The 20526-nt window shown below is 40.7% G+C and overlaps 1 protein-coding gene across 5 annotated transcripts in view; it reads right to left on the bottom strand.

The window, feature by feature from the left end:
• The window catches only part of bcl9 (BCL9 transcription coactivator), a 32866-nt gene extending 14534 nt beyond the window's left edge, over positions 1-18332 (bottom strand). The window contains exons 1-3 of one of the 5 annotated variants that reach the window (XM_028591180.1): positions 18133-18332; positions 15953-16121; positions 190-680 (exon numbers count right to left, since the gene is read on the bottom strand). In XM_028591180.1, the coding sequence (XP_028446981.1) occupies positions 190-476 (287 nt within the window). In that variant the 5' untranslated portion in view covers positions 477-680; positions 15953-16121; positions 18133-18332. Of the gene's footprint in view, positions 1-189; positions 681-15952; positions 16122-17097; positions 17543-17746; positions 18101-18132 lie in introns of those variants that run through there. The other 4 variants (XM_028591184.1, XM_028591181.1, XM_028591183.1 and 1 more) reach the window with 4 other exon arrangements.
• Between the last annotated feature and the right edge of the window lie 2194 nt (positions 18333-20526).

Below are 20526 nucleotides of genomic sequence, written 5' to 3' on the forward strand. Positions count from 1 at the left end.
TCATAGAAAAGTCTGGATTTAATGCATAATTTTAATCAACATTTAGATCAGCGTTTGGCTGATTAGGCTGTTAAAACAATCATCAGGATCTCACACGCTTATAAACACACAAACCAGTGCTTGCTTATTATTACATTACAGCTGCATCACAGCACTACACCCACAGGTGGTCAGTGTGAGTCCACTCACCTCTGTGTGTTGGTGGACGGGGAGTTCTTTAGCCTATTGGAGTGCATTGATGGGGCTCCCAGGACTACAGAACAGGGGGAAGTGATGAGCTGGTGAGGACTGCCGGTGTGTGTGAGCGCCGCTTTTGTGCGCACGTTCCTGGAGCCAGGAACAGGATTCCCGATGTTGGAGAGGTTTCCCCGACCGTCCTTGGCCTCCTCTCGCTCTTTCTTCCCTCGCTCCTTCTTATTGAAATGTGTCGCTGCTGTACCTGCCGCCGCTGGCCTCTCCTCTTGGACCTCCAACATTCTCTCTATGTCCTTGTCTGTATGAGTGTGTGTGCGCACGTGTATGTATGTATGTGTGTGTGTGTGTGTGTGTGTGTGTGTGTGTGTGTGTGTGTGTGTGTAAGAGAGTGTGTAAAAACAATAACAATAGTCCAGGAGTCTTTTCTTGTTCAGTGTGTATTTATGAAACTCCCCCAAGGGGGCTTTCAACGGCCCTTGGGCACACTGTTGAGAGAGAAAAGAGAGGAAAAAGAACGGTTAACAAAACTGAGAAAGAGAACCACATTTTGAACCAACTTTAAGTGACACTCCTCCCAAAATCTTTATAGTATCAATAGACGTGTGTCGGCTTGAAAAGGTGGTTGTTTAAAGTTGTTATTTTTATCTTTCACAGTGGCTTTGGTCAGCTTTAATTCATGTCAGCGGGAATGGAATCACATTTTGACATGTTGCAGTAGCGAAAGCACAGGTGTTAATCATAACATTAATTACTGGGACACTTCAATAGAACAGAAGAACCATTTTTAATGTTATTTCCACAGTATATATGAATGTGTTTGGGTTCAATGGAGAGCACAACTCAAAACTTTCAAAAATGAAATCAAGGAATCCTTATTAAAAAAACATTTTTTTTTATATTGTTCATTTAAAAAGATGACTATTAGCTCATATATCATCAGTTTGGACCTTAATAAATATCAATAATGATATTGGCCTAAAAACAAAATCCAACATCAGTCAGGTAAGTCTTTGATACTACTAATACAGAGCCCGATGTTTGGAACGGGATGATTGCTTGGCCTGTGGTATTGCTGGTTGTAGAATTCTCCAAAACCAAATTGTAGTCTACCCCAAAATTACTTACAGAAGGACCCCAAACCACTTTTAGGGGTGGGCGATATATATCGTCTACAATAATATCGTCATTGTTGTGTTAACAATGTGCAAATTGGCATTATCGAGTATTTAAATTACTTAGAAAAAAAAACACTTCAAAACACAAATGTCAAGGACATAGCCGGACCGGGCTCTCCGGGGATTGTTGTCGGCATCTAGCAGGCCGAGCTAGCTACCGGCACGATCAAGACAAGAACTCCGGCAAGACCAGAGGCAGAGGACTGCATTTTTGTGAATAATGAATGGAGTATCAGCTGCAGGATCGTTGCCCAGCACTGCTCACCTGACCTGGAAGCCCTGTCGGTAATTTACAGCACACTGTTGTCTACATAGCCCCCGACACTAACGTTAGCACAAGTTTGGCTCACTGCTAACCATAGGGAACAAACTGCAGCGCGTTCACCCAGAGGGGATACATATTGTAGCAGGGGACTTAAACAAGGCGTCCTTAAAGTCTGTACTCCCCAGCTTTTTCCAGCATGTAGATTGTGTTACTAGAGGGAAGAACACACTAGACCATGTATACTCTAACATCAAGAAAGCATACAGAACTGCACCTCTCCCTCACCTGGGCCAGTCAGATCACATCCAACTCCTGATCCCAGTATACATCCCGGTCAGAAGGACTATACAGCCAAGTAGAAGGACTATCAAAAGCTGGCCTGACACGGACCTATCCCAGCTCCAGGACTGCTTCCAATAAGGACATGGTTGTGTGCAATATGTTACAGAACAGAGCCCTTTGTTTATTATGATTTCATCTTGCTTGTATGCTGCACAATTAACATTACAGCAGAGGTGTACAACTGAATGTTGACTCAGAGTTCAATGTTCCTACACTAGTTCAATTAGTATTTTAGGTCTCTGAATTGTTTTTACTTGAATACTTACATTTTAAAGAAAATAAATAAGAACGGTTTTCATTCAACATTGTGCCCATTATTATCATCAGTGATTAAGTAACTCAGACTTTTAAAAACACATTTTTAAAAAGGATCTTGTCTAATTATCGTTATCGTCAAAAATATTGAGATATTATTTTTTGTCCAGATTGCCCACCCCTACTTAATATGCAACTCCCCTGTATACCCTACTACTTAGTTACAGTGTAGGCTACTTCTACATCAGAGGAAGACATTGTGCTACTATATTTACCTGACAGAGAATTCAGATTCAGATTTTAGTCACAAAATATCACAATTAAAATGTGGAGTAATCAGACAGTTGCCGTCTGTCTGTCTGTCTGTCTGTCTGTCTGTCTGTGCGCAGAGAGAGAAAACACTGTAGTGTTGTCTTTTTCGTCAACGATATTGCATGATATCACCACAGTTTAAGGACGGCGCCGTTGTCTAGTCTCGTCTCTCATGCGATGTCCATGTAAGCAATCCACTGTTGCTCCGGGAAAGCATAATCGGGTAACGCAAAACAGTCAAAGTCAAAAGTTGCCAAATGGTTCCATTGACAAGACCAAAGTGATCTGTGCGTTTTGTCGTTGTGAACTGAGCTATCATCGCAGCACGTCCAGTCTGAAATACCACTTGATGGCCAAGCACACAGCTGATGCAAATTCTCCGCCCCCTCGTCAAAGCCAGGCAACAAAAGCACAAAGCAAGCCAATCCACTTTTCCATGTTGATAAGAAAAAAAATAATGGGACATTTAGAATAGATAAAAATGTGCGATTAATTGCGAGTTAACTATGACAATAATGCGATTAATCGCGATTAAATATTTTAATCGTTTGACAGCACTATTATAGACGTAACGTTACAGGTCCCCTGGTAATAGGCGTATGATTTTGTTTTTTTAAACGGCGGTATTAACGTTATAAGTTACAAGGGGTGAAAGTTGCAAACTTATACAATAGTTGCGATGTTCCTGAATGCTATCTGCTCGTGCTCCAGGAAAGTGAAGAAAAGTTAGTTTGGTATATCCAGCAATCATGTAACGTTGGATGTAACGCTACAAGCAGGAAAAAGTGTACTGGAGTCAACCCCCCACCCCCCCACACACACGTTTTATCAACTTTATAAATACCAGCACTAAATTGTGGTGGCGGAGTGGGAGAGGTAGTTTTGTTGTCCAAATTAACCACTGTGTGTTTCTGTTTGTGTGTGTTGAGCATGAGAATTGCATGAGAATCCTGTTCAAGAGAGCAGCCCAGTCAGTCAGATTACATTGTCATCCTGAAAATATTTAGGAGCTCTTCCAAAAACACTCAACATTGTAACTGGCTCCAGAGTTCCCCTGGAGAGAAGGAGGGGAGTGTTTTCTTTTTTTTTCTTCTTTTTTTTTTTTTTTGGGGGGGGGAACCAGACAAATACGCAGACTCCTGCTACAGCAGCAACACTCGTCTCTCGCTGGTCGACAGGAGAAGTGATTTACAACTATCAGGGCCCACAGATTACTACTGCACACGAGCAGAGGCTGGGTTCTCCACAGGGACAGAGAGGGGGAAGCACAGAGGAGCCTTGTGTATCCAAATTACACTGAAAAGACTAACCTCCAAATATAAAAAAAACACTGACACAGGAGTGGGGGCTCTACAGAGAAGCAATGGGATGATTGATTGCTGAACTTGTGATTTGACTCCATATTTATTTACAACAGAACTGCTTGAAAGCCCTCTATTCTGGTGAAATGACATGTTTCTATTTTGCGACACAACATGGACCGCAACACACAATCATAAATGAGTAATTCTGCAGCAGTGATGTGCAGCACACAGAAATCAACAGAAATTTCACGAGAGGGCTTTGGCTCAAACTATTGACCTGGTATAAACGTTCACAGTTTAAATGTTGTGTCTAAATAATTTCACGCTATCATCAGAACAGACATTTTCTACTAGTGTCAAATCAGTACTTGTTGCTAGACTTGGGGTTTTGTTAGAGCACACTTTTGATAAAAAGGGAAGAAAGACTATTTGTGAGGGAGGACAAGAAAGTAGCAAAAAGAGAGATGCAGTTTGATTTTGCTGTTGACTGTAATTTGCTCATTAACTGACTCGCGTAAGTCACAGTGGAAAAGACCTGCCACACAGCTGCTCTGAACCCAAACACTGTCAATAATAACATTCAGGATTTCATGCTTTATGCCAAAAACAGGAAGGCAAAAATGGACAGTGTGGACAAAAAGTGTGGACTGAATGAACTTTGCTCAACGACATTCAAGTCAAAAAACGACAGTAGTTGTGTGAAGAATTCAAACCGAGAGCTTGAGAGAGAAATCCTGCTTACTTTCCAAGTGCCCACACCTGGCCAATCGTTGCCTAAAGTGGGCGTGCTTGTTGGATTTTATTTCAGCTATTTGCAAAAATTATCGGACGCAATCCCCTCTATTATAACATCAGAAAGGTGTAGGGGGAGAAGGCATGCCACGGTGAGGAAATGTTCCCACCGGTTAATAAACAAGTGACAACACTGGTTCAGCCTTAACTAGCACATATGCCCTCAAGGGGTGTTATCTAAACCCCAATCATACACAAATGTGTGTAAAGTGAGTATGTACACGAATACAGACGCAAACTGCAGGACCTGTCAATCACCTGTTCCCTCCAATTGCACGCTAACGAGACACTAATTGGGGAGCTTGCTGACATGACTGTCATAAGGAATACAATGACACATACACATCAGGAGTGCAGCCCATCACGTGCACACACGCACGCATACACAAACACACACACACACACACACACACTCACTCTAGAGGTGATCACAGAGATTTCTCTTTCTCCATCTCCAGTAAAGATGCTGAACTGTCTATCACAGCACACACACTGGGAGCTGCAGTGCATGCATGTTAATGGGAAAACAGTCTAATGAGGCTCTAAAAATGAGCTTCTTGCCTCTGATAGAAATATGAGGTTCCACATGAAAAGAGGGCAGAAAATAATTCAATTCAATTAGATTTGGGTTTTCCAATGCGGGTGGCACTAAAAGGGAGCATTTCATTTCATGCTTACGTAACAGTCATCGTACGCTGGCTGAGCGCAGTGTAGAGAGCAGACCTTCCCTGCTACGTCACCCCAAATTCTCTGATGGGGAGATGGGAGGTTTTATACCTGTTACACACTGGTGTGGGGGTGGGGGTGGGGGATTTAAAGTTTTGTGAGCAACAGCAGAGGAACCTTGACCTTGCTGCTAACCCACAGGCTTACATTTTTAACGCAACAATACTACAAAGACATTATTTTAAAAAGATGGGGTGTGCTAACACACACACCAACTCTCGTCCCTCATCTCAGCCCTGCTGTTGGCTGTAAAAGGGGCCTGCTGATGTTTCAGCCTTATTTATGCAAATCCCATTTTGCAGTTCAGTCACAATGGAGTATTGCTCTATCCTTTTTACTCTCTACCTCCCCTATGCTCTCTACGTCTGCTCGGCCTCCATCTCAAGAATTTCTTTAGCCCATTATTTGTTTAGGCCAATATCAGACACATTATTTCCACCTCTCTTCACAGTTTTCAGCAAGATTATACAAACACGCACAGCCAACAGCAAGGAGCCGTGCAGTCAGAAGAAGCAGCAGTCCCCTCTCTCAAAATGCCTTTCCATCTCTTTACACAAGGGCACAACTTACATGCACCCAATATTCATCAAATGAAGTTACCATATATGAAGTCTCAAGTCAAAATGTTGAGACAAAACCCCAATATAAATAAGAGGATTTATTGGTCTGATGCTCAATTGATCAAATTGTGCCTCAAATTCCTTTCTGAGAATGCATTTCAATTTCTAACTTTTCTTTGTTGAAAAGCAAGTACTTGACAGCAAGTATAACAAGATCAAAAGCAGAAGACAGTCAAGTCTTCCCACGAGGTACTACGGTGTGTGTTTACTTCCCGTATGTGTCATGCACTTTACTTGATAAGAGTCTAAGGACTGAAACGTCATTAATAAAATAAGTACAATTGATCGCCAGTGTGCCGGATCTTTGAGGTTCTTTCACACAGGGTCTTTTCATCCAACGCACCGGTCTATAACATATTCTGGTGTGCAAGAACTTTGTAGCAATTCTTGACAAACCTTTAGTACACTTTTTCCTGCTTCTACGGTTACAGCCAACGTTACATGATTGCTGGATATACCCAACTAACTTTTCTTCACTTTCCTGGAGCACGAGCAGAGACATAAAGTCAGTGAAATGACTCATGAAGTTAGCAAACATAAGTGACTGGTTGTACCATAACAAACACAAACAACAAAAAGACTGACAAACCCAGAGTGCATTGAATTAAGGACGGGTGCTTTTTATTTTATGAATTAAACTTTTTTTATTTTTTGTTGCAGAGGCTAGCTTTAGCTTAATTACCATTAAACCTGCTGAACCCATGCTGAAACTGTACTTTTTGTAACAATTTCATCTTTATTTTTTGCTAAACATATGAAAGGCTAATATGAGGATGATATCAATCCCATATTTATTCAGCTGTCTGAAATCAAGTCAAAAGCCAAGTTCTTCCTTGCACATAACTGGTTTCCTTACTAGAACTAGTTCCCACACAGATCAGTCTGGCTGCTTGTGGAGTAGTAACTAACTGCATTAACTCTAATTAAAGAAACTAAAACAAAGCAAGACTTCTGCTGACTTCCAAGCAAAGATCTGTTGGACATCTCACCATACCCTGGCTGAGGAAACACCTGCATGCTCACCTGTTGAGGTGGCTCCCTGAGAGCATTAATCCAACATGCCACACCCTGCAGATCGCACTCATGACTCATGCTTGGTAGAATGTTAGGAATGCTAAGTGTCACTAAATATAGAGCTGTGACGCCACAGATGTAACATTAGACATAATGCATCTACGATGACAGGAACAAGGGCTCTCACGCAGCATGACTGAGCTCCAAGCCACACAAACATGTCAAATGAACATTTCCGCATTCTCTTTCTAACACATAACTGCTCCCAAAGTACAATAGCTACATCTCCATCTGTCTCTACACCCAGGTACTCTCTTCTGCTCACCTGAGTATGTTTTTAGTCCCCCCCCCCCCCCACCTCACTCACACTGTTACCCCCAGTACCAGCTGCCTCTCCCTTGGTCTGTCTGTCGTGCATTTGTGCATCAACTCTCGCTCCACCATCCTCGGTTCATCCTTTCCTCTGGTCTGCAGACGATGCCCCTCCATCCCCAGGGAGGAGACGTGTGTAATGTCACATTTTGTCATGTCATATCGTGGTGACAGAAGCCTTGCCGTGTCCATCACAATGATGGAAGTGGCAATGAAAGCAGGAGGATGGGAAAGGGGTGTGATACAGATTAACCCGTAAGAGGAGAAGGGGGTTATTACACAAGTCGCAGTTGTGTGGGTGTCTGAGACACACATACACACAGCTGATTCACTAGTGACACATCTGCTGGCGAAGCCTGGGCACAGTGCCATGTGTGGCGGCCAGCTCCAGCAGCAGGACTGGCAATCAGCACTCCGGCCTGCTCTGATCTCCGTCTCACACACTTCAGCCTACACTTCCATCTCTGTCCATCTGCCCTGCGTCTCTGGATCTCTGGCTAAGTGGGTGTGTCTTGCTTACACACACACACACACTCCCTTTCACCTATCTAATCAATACATGACAAAGAGACAAGCTGACAGGCAAAAATGTGCCATTATTTCTCTAACAAAACAAGCGTGGCAGCAAATTAGGGGCGCACCAGTATCAAATACTTACGGTACCATTATTGTGGCCAAAAATGTAAAGGTAAAGAGTACAAGGTTAACACCGCATTTACCTTACGTATTAAACATAAAAACTGAACATTAAATGTATATTGCAACTTTTGGACTTTGCAAAAGCGTTAACATAATATACACTTAATAACAGCATTTATACAAGAAGGTTGGTTGGTCAATTTCAGGCAATTGACTGAAAATTACTTCTTCTTTAATTCTCTCCTTCGCTAGTAGTGATGTGTGTGCAATGCCAAAGCCAAAATGAAAAACCATGAGCAGCTGACCTGTGAAGACAAACATATAGGCCTATGCAATATGTGCCATCTTGAGGCAGCAAGATTTCTTCTTTATCAGGCACATAAAATCATGCTCTTTCGCTTAACATTAGAACTTTGCACCCACAAACTGATCACACTTCAATGGCCTGCAAATGTTAGAATTGCAAGCCATGGCTACGGTAGCTACAGATAGACAAGGAGTCTGCCTCACGGTCCAACTGTGAAGCACTAGGGTTTTCTGACGGTAATTGATCAGTAGTAAGCAGAGTACCTCACAGGTCTAATAAGTGAGATCCGACCCTGGACCCAAGTTGAGCCAGGTTCAGATTATGTTAAGTCATACTCGGTACAGGTCTTGGGTCTATGAATCAATACGCACTGATGGATCCTAGCGAATTTCCAATCAGCTCTGATTATGTGGTGTGTCAAACTGCAGAAGAAAATGTTTCTTAAGGCAAGAAAAAAAAAATCAATTTCAGACTATAGCTGTTTTTCTTTTTAAGATGTGTGCATGTGTAGAGTCAAAGACTGGAAATGGGGGCAGAGAGAGGGGAATGATATGCCACAAAGCTAGAATCGAACCCGGGACATTGCGGTAATGTGGCATGTGCACTCAGCTACCAAGGCACTCCACTACAGCTGCTCGTTGATTGGTGGCCCAGCATGCGACACCACCAATCAACTGTCTGTGGTCTCTTTTTTTTTTTTTTGGCTCTGTTTGGGTCAACCGCATTTAGGATACGTTCCTAATCAGCCTCAGGACTAGTTCAGACCAAGTCTGGATCTTTTCAGATCCCTTCCAGATTGTGTGCCTTTTTTATATTAATTCATGCACATTATGGTTGAGGTAGGTTTTCCTCAGGATCAAAATTTTGAACACATGTAGACTTCTAGTAGAAGGACACTTCCTTTCTCTTATTTGTTGCTAAAATGTAAATCCAAACAGAAACTCCATTTGCTTAAGAGAAACTCTGCTGCCCTCTGTGCAGACCCCTTCTTTCCTCCCATCCCTTGACCATGCTCTCTGGTCCGTGACTCCCTCCCTCAATCCTGACAGTCGCTCCCACACTCGGGCCACATTCCTTCCTTGTTCATGCTGGGAGGACGTCTCCCTGTGGCTAAAAGCATTGTGGGAAACCCCAACAGCCAGGCCCTTCAGAGGCCGAGCAGATCATTGAGGAAAAGTGTAAAGGAGGCTTGCGTTCCTCGCTTGCTGGTTAAAAGGCTCTTCTTGCAAGCCACTTGCAATTATATATCACACAAGTGTCAATAATGTCTTTACTAAACCTCACAACACAGAGCACAGAATACCCACATTAGAAACAGCAGTCAATCCAACCCACACTGTGCAAAACCTCCATTTATAGCACTAAGAACATTAGGCAGGAAAGGAATGAAATGTCAAGATGTGCAGCCCAAATCCTTGTTCTCCATTAGATTTTTTTTCTACATTACAAATCACTATGCAACAAACAAAATGACTTCTCAACCTGTCAGACCATGTGACACAGTTCAGGCATCTTCACTGACCTGGCATGACATCAAACCAGCATAGACATAGACATTACTCAAAGCAGAATACTCACAAACCGAGAGTATACAATGCATGTGCCGTCTCCTCGCCTATCGCACAACAAAATTAGCACTCTGGAGAGAATATGAGCCAAATTGTGTCCCTGAATTACCTCAGTTTGCACTTGTGTCTCATTCCCATGGAATTTTAAAAACACACTGGCTAATACCTATTCAATTAGGTATACAGGCACAGAGCAATATACCTGCACATACTCATACTATTGCACATTGAATGCGGCAGTAGTTAGCTGTTCTAATAATGTCTGAGATGTTTATGGCATCTGCCGTTCCCATGAGTCTGAGCTTGCGTGCCTCTGAAACTATGAACGCTCTGCAACAAGACATGTCTACCCAGCTATTACCCGCATTAATACCGGTATGTTGAATGCATACAGTATATTGCCCATGTAACCCAGGTAAAGTGGCTTAAAACGCAATCTGCCCATTAATCTTAATATTAGAGAAACATTAAACTTCCGTTACTCTTAACACCTTATCTTTCAGGAAAGAGATGATTATGTTGTTAAACACTCTACTTGTTGTCACACCTCTTGTAGGGTTGTATAGCTCTAGTAGCTGCTCTCAGAAGTTGCAATGGTGACTTGAATAGGAGGGGGAATGTGAGAATTAGGACTCTAGAATCAACATTTTTGCTCTCTATGTTAAAGACATATGATTGTTTTTTCATTAAATTCAAGAGGGTTAAAACTGATTGAGAGGGAAGGTGAATACATCCACTTCCTTTGTTTATGAGCATAGGCAGATGGCTCAAATTATTAGACAGTGAGCAAAAAACAACCATGGATAATGATGAGATTTGAGCAGTTCAAATCCAAGGTGTGGCACTATTTTGGAAGTGATGATTTAAAAAATAAATATGTAAAATAAAAAACTGATAATACTCCAGTTGTTTGTATGAAACAAAATATACTTTGGCAGTAAAACAACCAACATGCAGGCAGATCCAGCATTACATCATCCAGAACTAAACTGTAGAAGCAGAAAAGGATAGGAATCTGTTGATTTGCTTGCCCAGACTCCAGATGCATCCCAGTAACTTTGACAACACACCGCCTCCAATTATCTGCTCCACATAATCCAATATTAAAAAAGCAACCAGATAGCACCAAAAATCCTATCAAACCACAACATTACAGAAATTTAGCACTCGATGAATTACAACAGATGTTAGCATTAGTACCTTAGGAGTCAATATCAGATTTTATTGGGAGGTCCCTGCCGATTGCCACCCGTAGTGATGGACTGATATTACAAAAAAAAACTGCGACATCTAATTTGTTGCTTGTTCACGTCATATTGATCAGCCTGTAATTGATAGCAGCTGACTTGGGGAAAACCGTCATCTTTGTACAGTTTTGTAGTTCTCTTAGCAAAAAAGAAGTACAGAGGTGTCAACAACCTGGTGGCAACATGGCTGCAAAGCCAGAATCACTGGTGGTTACTATACAAAATACAATATTAACCAATACACTGTTTGTAGTTTCATTTGCTAAAAAAAGAAATAAAAAAAAAATCACAAAAAAAAAAAAAAAACATACTGTATACTAAAGGTGTTGAAATTAATCAAATAATTGATGCATCGAATAGTGGACATGGACGATGCTGCATCGATAATCGACCGGGCCATAATCGATTATTTCTGTTTACAATTTAATGTATGCCTAACAACCTTTCCATTTACATATTCTGTTATGTTTTGCACATTCAGGAATCGCCATGTGCTCAGTGCTGTAGTTTTATGTATCCAATTTATTTAGTATTAGAGCACTGCAGAATGTTTTGTTTTTGAAGCTTGAAAAACTATGAATTGAATAACCTATATGGCTTAAATAGAAAAATGTATTTGACGCATCGAGATATCAAATCAAAGATATGATAAACGTAATCAAAAGATCAGTGAAGATTCACACCTCTACTGTATACTCTGTAAAGCATTGCTTTTTATCTTACAAACTAATGTAAAAGATTACCAAAGACTTTCTGCATGCATACATACATACATATATATATATATATATATATATATATATATATATATATATATATATAAATAAATAAATAAAGGATACCAAGCGTCCTCTCATTATCACTAATACTGAAGATTTGATACAGTTGAAGGATGCTTATCACTGGTTCATAAAAACAAGCTCTTTGAATTGTGTCACATGCACCAGGTTAATTTGACCAATATCATCTTCTCCCTGCTGCAGAGGACATGGACAAAAAAATAAATATAAAAAAAAACAACAACAAAAAAACAGGCGGTGTAGTGGACAAAATCTTATCTTATCAAAAAAATGTATCTGGTAGCTGGAGAGGACCTCAGCCAGGCTGGCAACTTTTAGCATAGATAGTAGAGGGGACTGCAGGTCACCATAGCCCCAAGCTTCCATCTGGGAGCAGCTCTGTTTGAGAGGACCCCTCCCTTCAGGACAGGAGGAGCAGCAGCATGTCTGTGCAGTAACTGTCCATCACAGCAGAGAAACATGAAAGCAGAATTATAGGTACATTCTGACTCAGTCAGACATGTCCCTGAGGATCCAGTATGGGCAACAATCCCACCACACATCCACATAGACTAAGACTTCCTACATTAAAAAATATATGAAATGCAGCTAGTAAAAAAAAAAACAACAACCAAAAAACACATTTATATTTATAGCTGTAACTGTTTGGAAAGCCACCGTTAGCTGTAAAGACTTACTACTAGAAGCTGGTCCTAAGAGTCTTAAAAGATTTGTTTAAAAATGCTGCCCTCCAGCCTAGTGTAGCCCATTTCCTTTATTATAATAATTTATCTTTATAACATTTCTAAGTGATGACTGCTCTATATTGGTCAGCGTAGAATATACAAATGAATAAATAAAGTAAACAACTGATGCACTTCTACACGCTGAAATATCGGCATTTCATGAATGGCTATAAATTAGGTAATAGATATTTGTGTCATTTGATCTATTTAAAGTATTTTAACACTAGCTTTTTAATATTTGAATAGCAATTTTACCGTATTGTCATCCACTTTATCTTGTTTTAAGTTTTATTGTCATTGGTGCCATCTGGCTTCTGCAATTTGTAGCTGGCTCTTTCACAAGTACAATTATTATTTTTAGGGATATACCAATTCCATTTTTTCTGATTCCTAAACTCAGGGTATTGGCTGAGACAGAGTACAGTCTAATACCGGCTCACTTTTGTCTTTCTCAACAACAAAAAAATCTGGGTAACCTACTGAGTGGAACTGATTTTAATTGTAGTGTGTTTAGAAGATCTATAAAACTGTGTGGTCACAATTTTATACTGGCAGTGATAGAAATCGTATTTAATGTGGATTGGTGACATCTGGTCAATACCGAATTAATTTAATAAAGTATCAATAGGTGCCAATACCAAACCCGATTACTACTTATTTTGACTGACAAAGAAGACGTGACAACTGATTATGACTACTGGTGGGGAAAATGGACAATATTTGCAGCAATCAATAAATCAATAGACAGAAATCAAAGCATCCACCATTAATTTCAAAGCTCATACAATGTCCTCGAGCAGTAAATTGAATTTAGTACCTCTGAACCCTCTTGTACAAACTGAGGAAGGAAAATGTGTCTTCTGTAAAAAAAAAAAAATAAATAAATACTCTCTAGTGTTTTATACTAACATTTAACATGTTCTACAGGAAATGTCAAAGTAGACTGTACATAATTGAACATGACAATTTTATGTACAGTAGTTCTGTAATGTTGAGCTGTTTCAATTTCCTTGGCATAACAGCAATAATTCAACATCACTCTAAAATTGTTGAATGTGAACTTGCAAAACGACGATGGTTAAAAACCAAATACGCTAGTATTTTCCTGCTCCCTGGGGAACACTACATAATTATTGTGCCATGGAGGCCTGACTATGGACCTTTTTCACAGCAGACATTTTGACTTGTCATAGTAGGAAAAGCACAGCTGAAACTGATAACCTTAACGATGGCTCAATTCCATCCAGTGTCCCAGTAAGTTATTTCAGTGAGTCAGCCTGCACAATACCAGGGCCTCTCCTAAGTGGAATGCAGCCATCATTAATGGTTTTGAATACACCTGTGCTTTTCCTACTATGACATGGTCTATTGCAGTAGTCATTCAGCATTCTTTAATTGTGAATGGACGTCTGGCTCAGAACACCAGGTAAATAGTAGTCTATATCCACAACGTTCCACTTCCAGGATTGTTTTGTTGCCGCCGGATCACACTTTTTTCAGCCGGATATCAGTTACCTTCCGCTTTCTTTGTATTGGAATTTTAAACTACAGTCTACTAGTACTATGCAGACTATGGTTAACTGCTCCTCAGATCTCTGCAGGGTAAATCCAGACAGCTAGCTAGACTATCTGTCCAATCTGAGTTTTCTGTTACACGACTAAAACAACTTTTGAACGTACATGTTCCACCAAAACAAGTTCCTCCCAAGGCTATTTTGCAGTGCCAACGCGGCTCCGTGCGGCGCATAGTGCCACCCAAGACGATTGTGATTGGTTTAAAGAAATGCCAATAAACCAGAGCACGTTTGTCTCCCATCCTGGAACGCTGTGTGGACTAGACAGACCATCCTTCTCTAGGTAAAAGGGAAGTTGGTGCTTTTTTTTTTCCTAAATGTAAATACTTTTAGTTTATGAGCAAACGGGTAAAAAAAAAAAAAAAAAAAAAAAAAAGATCATAATGAGGCAACAGGGTGAAAAACATTTCAAGCGATAGAAAATACGGACACACTTGGGTCCAATCTACCGTATGAACAGGGAGGGGAGCCTCCTGCCACCCACTACACACAATGAGACAACCCGCCTCTCAAACACATCCCTCCATGTCATACACAACACAAGCCTTGCGAGTTTTAATTAGAAAACCCATGAAGCAAACAAATGCATGGAAACATGAGAGCCCAATACACAGAGGAGAAAAATAAATCCTTTGCCGCTCTACAATAATATTCATTTCCCTGCGTCCTTCACCTCACTGTGATTTTTGGTTAACACGGATTAGATAGCAGATAAATAAACAGTGTGGACAGCATTCTCAGGAAGAGTGCCCTGACCGTGATGTGTTCTCAGCATGTGCAGATCAGAGAATAAGACCAAACATCGCACTGATAGTCCAAAGCAGTGAGGTCCTTTTCCTTAAGCCATTTCCCTGAGCATCAAAAGTGGTGGTACAGAGTTACCCACTCTACAACTCAAGGCCTCTCTCATCAGACTGCAGCTATTAATGTAGGCACATCCATAGATAAATGTCAAAGAGATAGTGACTAATGTTAGGAAGAGCCAGTGCCTGGCTTGTTACTGTTGCATCAGAGCAGTGTTAAGCTATCAGGTTACAGCACCAGTCTTTGAATGCAATAAAAAAGTGCTTGCTGCCAGGCGTGATAATGTCAGAAAAGTTGGTCTTAGGTTTAAAAACAGAAATAACATTAATGTCAGGTAAATGTTTGAAATGCTACGGAGGAAACCAGGTCCAAAATCACTACCTTATCCACTCATTCACTACTCCCTAAATGATGATAGAAACTCAGTAATGTACTAGATTAAAATTTCAGACACTAATTAATCATCATTTCCCTGCATCAAGACTGAGAAGTGTGGTGTCACATGACTGATCATTTTGCATACATATTTTTGTATGCATGTGACGCACTGCATTGTGAGAATGTTGGCAAATAGCATTGCTTTGTTTCGTTCCATTGTGGGCACCATATAGTGCATAAATGTCACACTCGGAAGTCGGACACTCAAGTAACATGGCTCACAGTAAAAAATACTGCACTATGTATTAGGGAATGGTTTCAGAAAATGTATTATGTTTCTGCCGTGATTTATGGTACTTTCATTTTGGCATTTCTAGTTTCAAGAACTAAAAAGAAAAAATTGGATGACAAACTGCATTTAGTCAGTCAGTCTTTCATAGGTGTACACTTTTGAGAACAGGGGTGATGTGTAAGTATGAAAGAAACTCTGTGATGATGTATGAGAAAAAAAGAGAGAGCAAGAGTTGAGCTGGGTTACCTCAGAAGCCCCCCTGCCCTTTCAGCAGGGCCTCATATGGAGAACCAGGCCGTAGGTCCCCTGGGCACTGATGTCTGCTCTCCACTCGATTCCTCCCAGCAGTCAGCCGCGGAGGCTGTGCAGGAACCTGGCCCACTCACGTCACCTTACAGCCACAAGTCATTCACACCTGGAACGGAGGGAGACAGACAACTTTGCTCAATGACAGAAACACAAGCAAATGGCAAGGAAAAGCACTCAGTCACTCGTGTTGACAAGACCAACATGTAGCAAACACATAACCGACGCAAAGCTCTGGTCATTAGGGGCAACAGTGACAGTATACACTCGCCTTTTTAACCCAGACGCTCATTTATACTTCAGTTATCGACCGGTGTACACATAAGGGACTACAAAACAGCGTATGATACTCTACCAAGATCTTACTTGTTTCTTTGCATTCAAGAGGACTTCCTCCTTCCTCCAAATACCAAGTGAAAATGGGACTTTTTTTACACCTCAATAATGCAAAGAAAATAGGGTAGAAGTAGTGAGTGCGGGTCATAGAAAATAAAAAAAAATATATATGAAAACAGACTGAAGAATATGCAACAGATACACGTCTGTGGCAGACAGCAGTGTTGCCTAGCAATGGAAGAGACCAGAGTCCTGTAAGAGGATGGTCTAGTTAAATCTCAGCAACTGGCAGGTAGGCTACGTCGGCCCTTAGACAAGACACTGAACCGCTACCTGCTAACTCAGAGGTTGCTCTGGAAAACAGCATCAGCTAAAAAGGACCAGTAGAAGACAAACTGCAACAAAGCACAACATTTCTCTTTGCAATTATGATGGACAAACCATAGCATTCAGGCAATATGACGCTGGATACACATTTGCGGTACATTTATTTTTGAGTTCTTTAAAAAATGTTTAATTAAAAAAAATAAAAAATAAACGATTTATTGATTGTTGCTTTATAAACTCACGAAAGCTAACGCATTAAGACTTAATTAGGGGAGTCAATTCCCAAAATTCCCGGGTATCAGATGTCTTACTAAACATTTTTACACTATACGACCTGTGGATTTTTTTCACTCGCTCACAAGTCAAGTTAAAAAAAAGGTTGGTAAAACTAAAACACTGAACACATTCTTTGCCATGTTTACCTCTCTTGGTCTTGCCAAGGTAACAGAGCACAATGCCACACAAGTTACTCACAAACGGGCCTAGTCGAGGAAGTTGTCCTAAAATATACACAGACATCTACAAACCTAAAACTCTGCAAATAAACGTAAAGCACACAACTACAGAGACTAGACTTCCCCCCCCTGAAATCTCAGCGCTTCACTGGACAACTCTTGGCGGACAAAGTAATTCCACGGCGCTTGAAACTCCAGGAACTTTTTTTTCTTTTTCCTAAAAGAAGTTGTTCCTGTTTCGCCAGAGAACTGGGGGGAAGGGAGGACTTCAGCACTTGCATTCATGGAGCGTCGGCCAGCGCAAACAAAGTCTTCCCCGAAGAGGGAGGCACTGGACGGCGGCTGAGAGCGAGAACAACGACGTCGGCCACAAGCACACAAAAACCACACACAAAATGAGGTTCATTTTAGAGCTTTGTCTGCTAATAAAACAATTCAGGCCCTCCTTAGGCAAACGTTCATTTTTCAAGTTCTGCTAGCTCTGTTAACAATGTAACAATTAAATCGTTCGGCAGATGATAGGGCTGGCCGACACAATCAGCAGCCGAGGCCTATAATCTCGCTACGCGTTTATAAATCACGTTAAAACACATTTGTAATAAAGGAATTACAATACCAGCGGTGTGGTAGCCTACTCCCGAAGAATGCAGAACATGCATGCTGCATTGTATTCTTTTTTCATTTTCACGAAGCACGGGCGGTCCTCCAGTATAATGGGGTAAAAACCAATATTTCTCCGCGGGTTTCACACCATGCTGCAAACATCGTGAATAATCCGCTTTTGGTGCGCTGGAAAAATCGGCATTTACGGTTGAAAGGGTGCTCACTGTCTGCCAGGCCAGACACGACGTGGGTTAGCTAGCCAGCCTTCGGGGACAGAGGCAGAGAAGAACGGATACCGAGTGAGATGTCCCCGGGAGGAGGACCCGCGTGTGCCCGTTGCCAGGAGGCGAGCTGTGGTACCGACACTTTCCACCTGGATTTGAAAGAAGGAACACTTACCTGGAATGTTAGCTTAATCTCCGTTTTCCTCGATCTACGGATTCATATCGTACACTAATCAAATCACAACATTATCACGGGAACATTATAAAATAGAAATATGCCTCCCCCTTTCGCCCGAGCTTTCCAGTGGTCCTACTCCATTACATCCCAGTCAAGATTTCCTGTCGTCTCTCTCTCTCTCTCTCTCTCTCTCTCTCTCTCTCTCTCTCTCTCTCTCTCTCCCCTCCCTCCCCGTTCCAGCGCGATGGTTCAGCCCGAATTCTAAGTAGCAATTCTAGGTCAGGTCTGTGTGCCAGTGAGAATGTTACTGTCGGACAGCAGCGAAACGCCAACATCCACTCGATGTAACACGGTAAACACTAGGCTATATAACATACAAATCTACATTTCAACTGTGGTTTAGAACATTGGAATTGTATGTTGAGTTGTACCACTGTCTTTGTGGAGACATCGAACTTCTCACCATATAAAGAACTTGGGAGTAGTTAAGCATTAAACTTGAGGAAGTTCTCACAGGATTATTACAAAATAATAAAATAAAAATGCAATGCTGGTGTAAAGAGGCGATTAACTGATTCGTTGACTGACATAAAAATAATCTGTAGCTATTTTCATACTTGATTAGCCTAATCGTTGGAAATCATTTTTTAAACGTCTTAAGTTCCAGCTTTTCATGTGACTTTGCTGCTTTTCATTGTCTTATCATGTGATAGTGAATAGGCTACCTTAAGGTGTTTTGGACTGTTTGTCAAGACAGTCACATTTGAAGATGTTACCTTGGGTTTTAGGAATTTGCAATGCATTTTTCAGCATCTTCTGATGAGATGCAATTAGGCAATTAATCAAGACCATTATTGGCAGATTAATTTATAATTGTTTGCTGCAGCCATGTGTTACTGTCATTGCTGACATTAAGCCATTTGTGGAAAGAACATTGTGGTTATTTGTTTGTCCAGATGTTTTTCTCCATTAATGCAGCTGTCATTTTAGCCACAGTTGAATTGAAGTGTCTTTTTATTTTTAAAGAAGCACTTACTTAGCTGCATCTGCATTTGTATTAAAGGAGACAAAAAAAATCACAGCTGCAAAGGCTACAAAGATCTTTAGGCCCAAAGTCCTATGAATGAAATCCTACATTTCCCACAATGCATCCATCTTTTCATTGACGCTCCCTGACTGGCAAATGGCCGTAAACTCCATCTCCAGTTTGTGACTCATTTTTGTTTTTGTTGTTGTAAATGGGTAGTCTTCAAGCTCACGCTGAGATATCCCTAATGAAACTGACCTTTAGTGTAACATCAGTGGAGTTCTTCTTTAAGACACTTACAGACATCAGTATCAGAATTTGCACTTAATTGACAACAAGTTACATCATCAATTATATAATTGGTTCTTATGCTCAAATCATCATGGTTGTAATGATGCAAACTCCAGTGGGTGAAAGAAAGAAATAATATGAAAACGTGTATTTAATGCAAAGAAGCCCTGTAAGCAATTTACATTAATATAGGTTATATAATATAGGCTAGACCCAGATAAATATTGTTGTGTCCACATGTAGTAGCAAATGACATTTAAAAAAATAGACTGATTCCACTTAATAAATAAAATTTGGCTACAGCACACACACAATCAGATTATCACAAGCCTCAGAGGAAGAGTGAAACATTAAGAACATGCAATGTGAGAGTGGTCCTTCTTAATATTTAATCAAGATACATTTCAAATCTAACCCAAATGTATAATCATGACAAGCGGGGACTGAATGAATTGGTGTTTAAGTGCACACAATATTAGCTGGCCTGATTGTGTGTGTGTGTGTGTGTGTGTGTGTGTGTGTGTGGTGTGTGGGTTTGTGCGTGTGTGTTCCTGTACTGAACTGATTTAGACTCTCAAAGTGAAGATGTCTTTTCAAACAGACATTATTCTTCAAGAGGCAGTTTGAGAGTGAGGACTTTGTTTTATGTGTTCATGGCAGTTTAAATGTACAAGGACACAATCATGAGTGTATTATATTTTTATATAAGTTAGAGTTAGCAACGGGGCATCTTGCTCACAAATTTTCAAAATGACAAAATAGGCCCATAGTAACAGCAAGTTTTTAACTGAACACAGATAATAGGGATGCCATGCTGAAACGTTGTTTAAGTTGCATGTGTTGTGCTCAATATTTGTATAATTTAGGGCTGCAAATCACAGATCAACACAAATCAAGCCAATACTTTTCTCCCCATTAATCCATTGGTCAATAAAATGTCAGAAAAATAGTATAAAATGTCTGTCGTAATTTACCAAGTTGAAGTATGCAAATCTCATTTATGAGTATGCTTGTTTTGTCACACCAATGATCCAAAAGGGGTTTACAATCAAACGATTAAGAAAACGACTCAC

Source organism: Perca flavescens, chromosome 11, assembly GCF_004354835.1.
Source record: "Perca flavescens isolate YP-PL-M2 chromosome 11, PFLA_1.0, whole genome shotgun sequence".
NCBI classification, from domain to species: domain Eukaryota; kingdom Metazoa; phylum Chordata; class Actinopteri; order Perciformes; family Percidae; genus Perca; species Perca flavescens.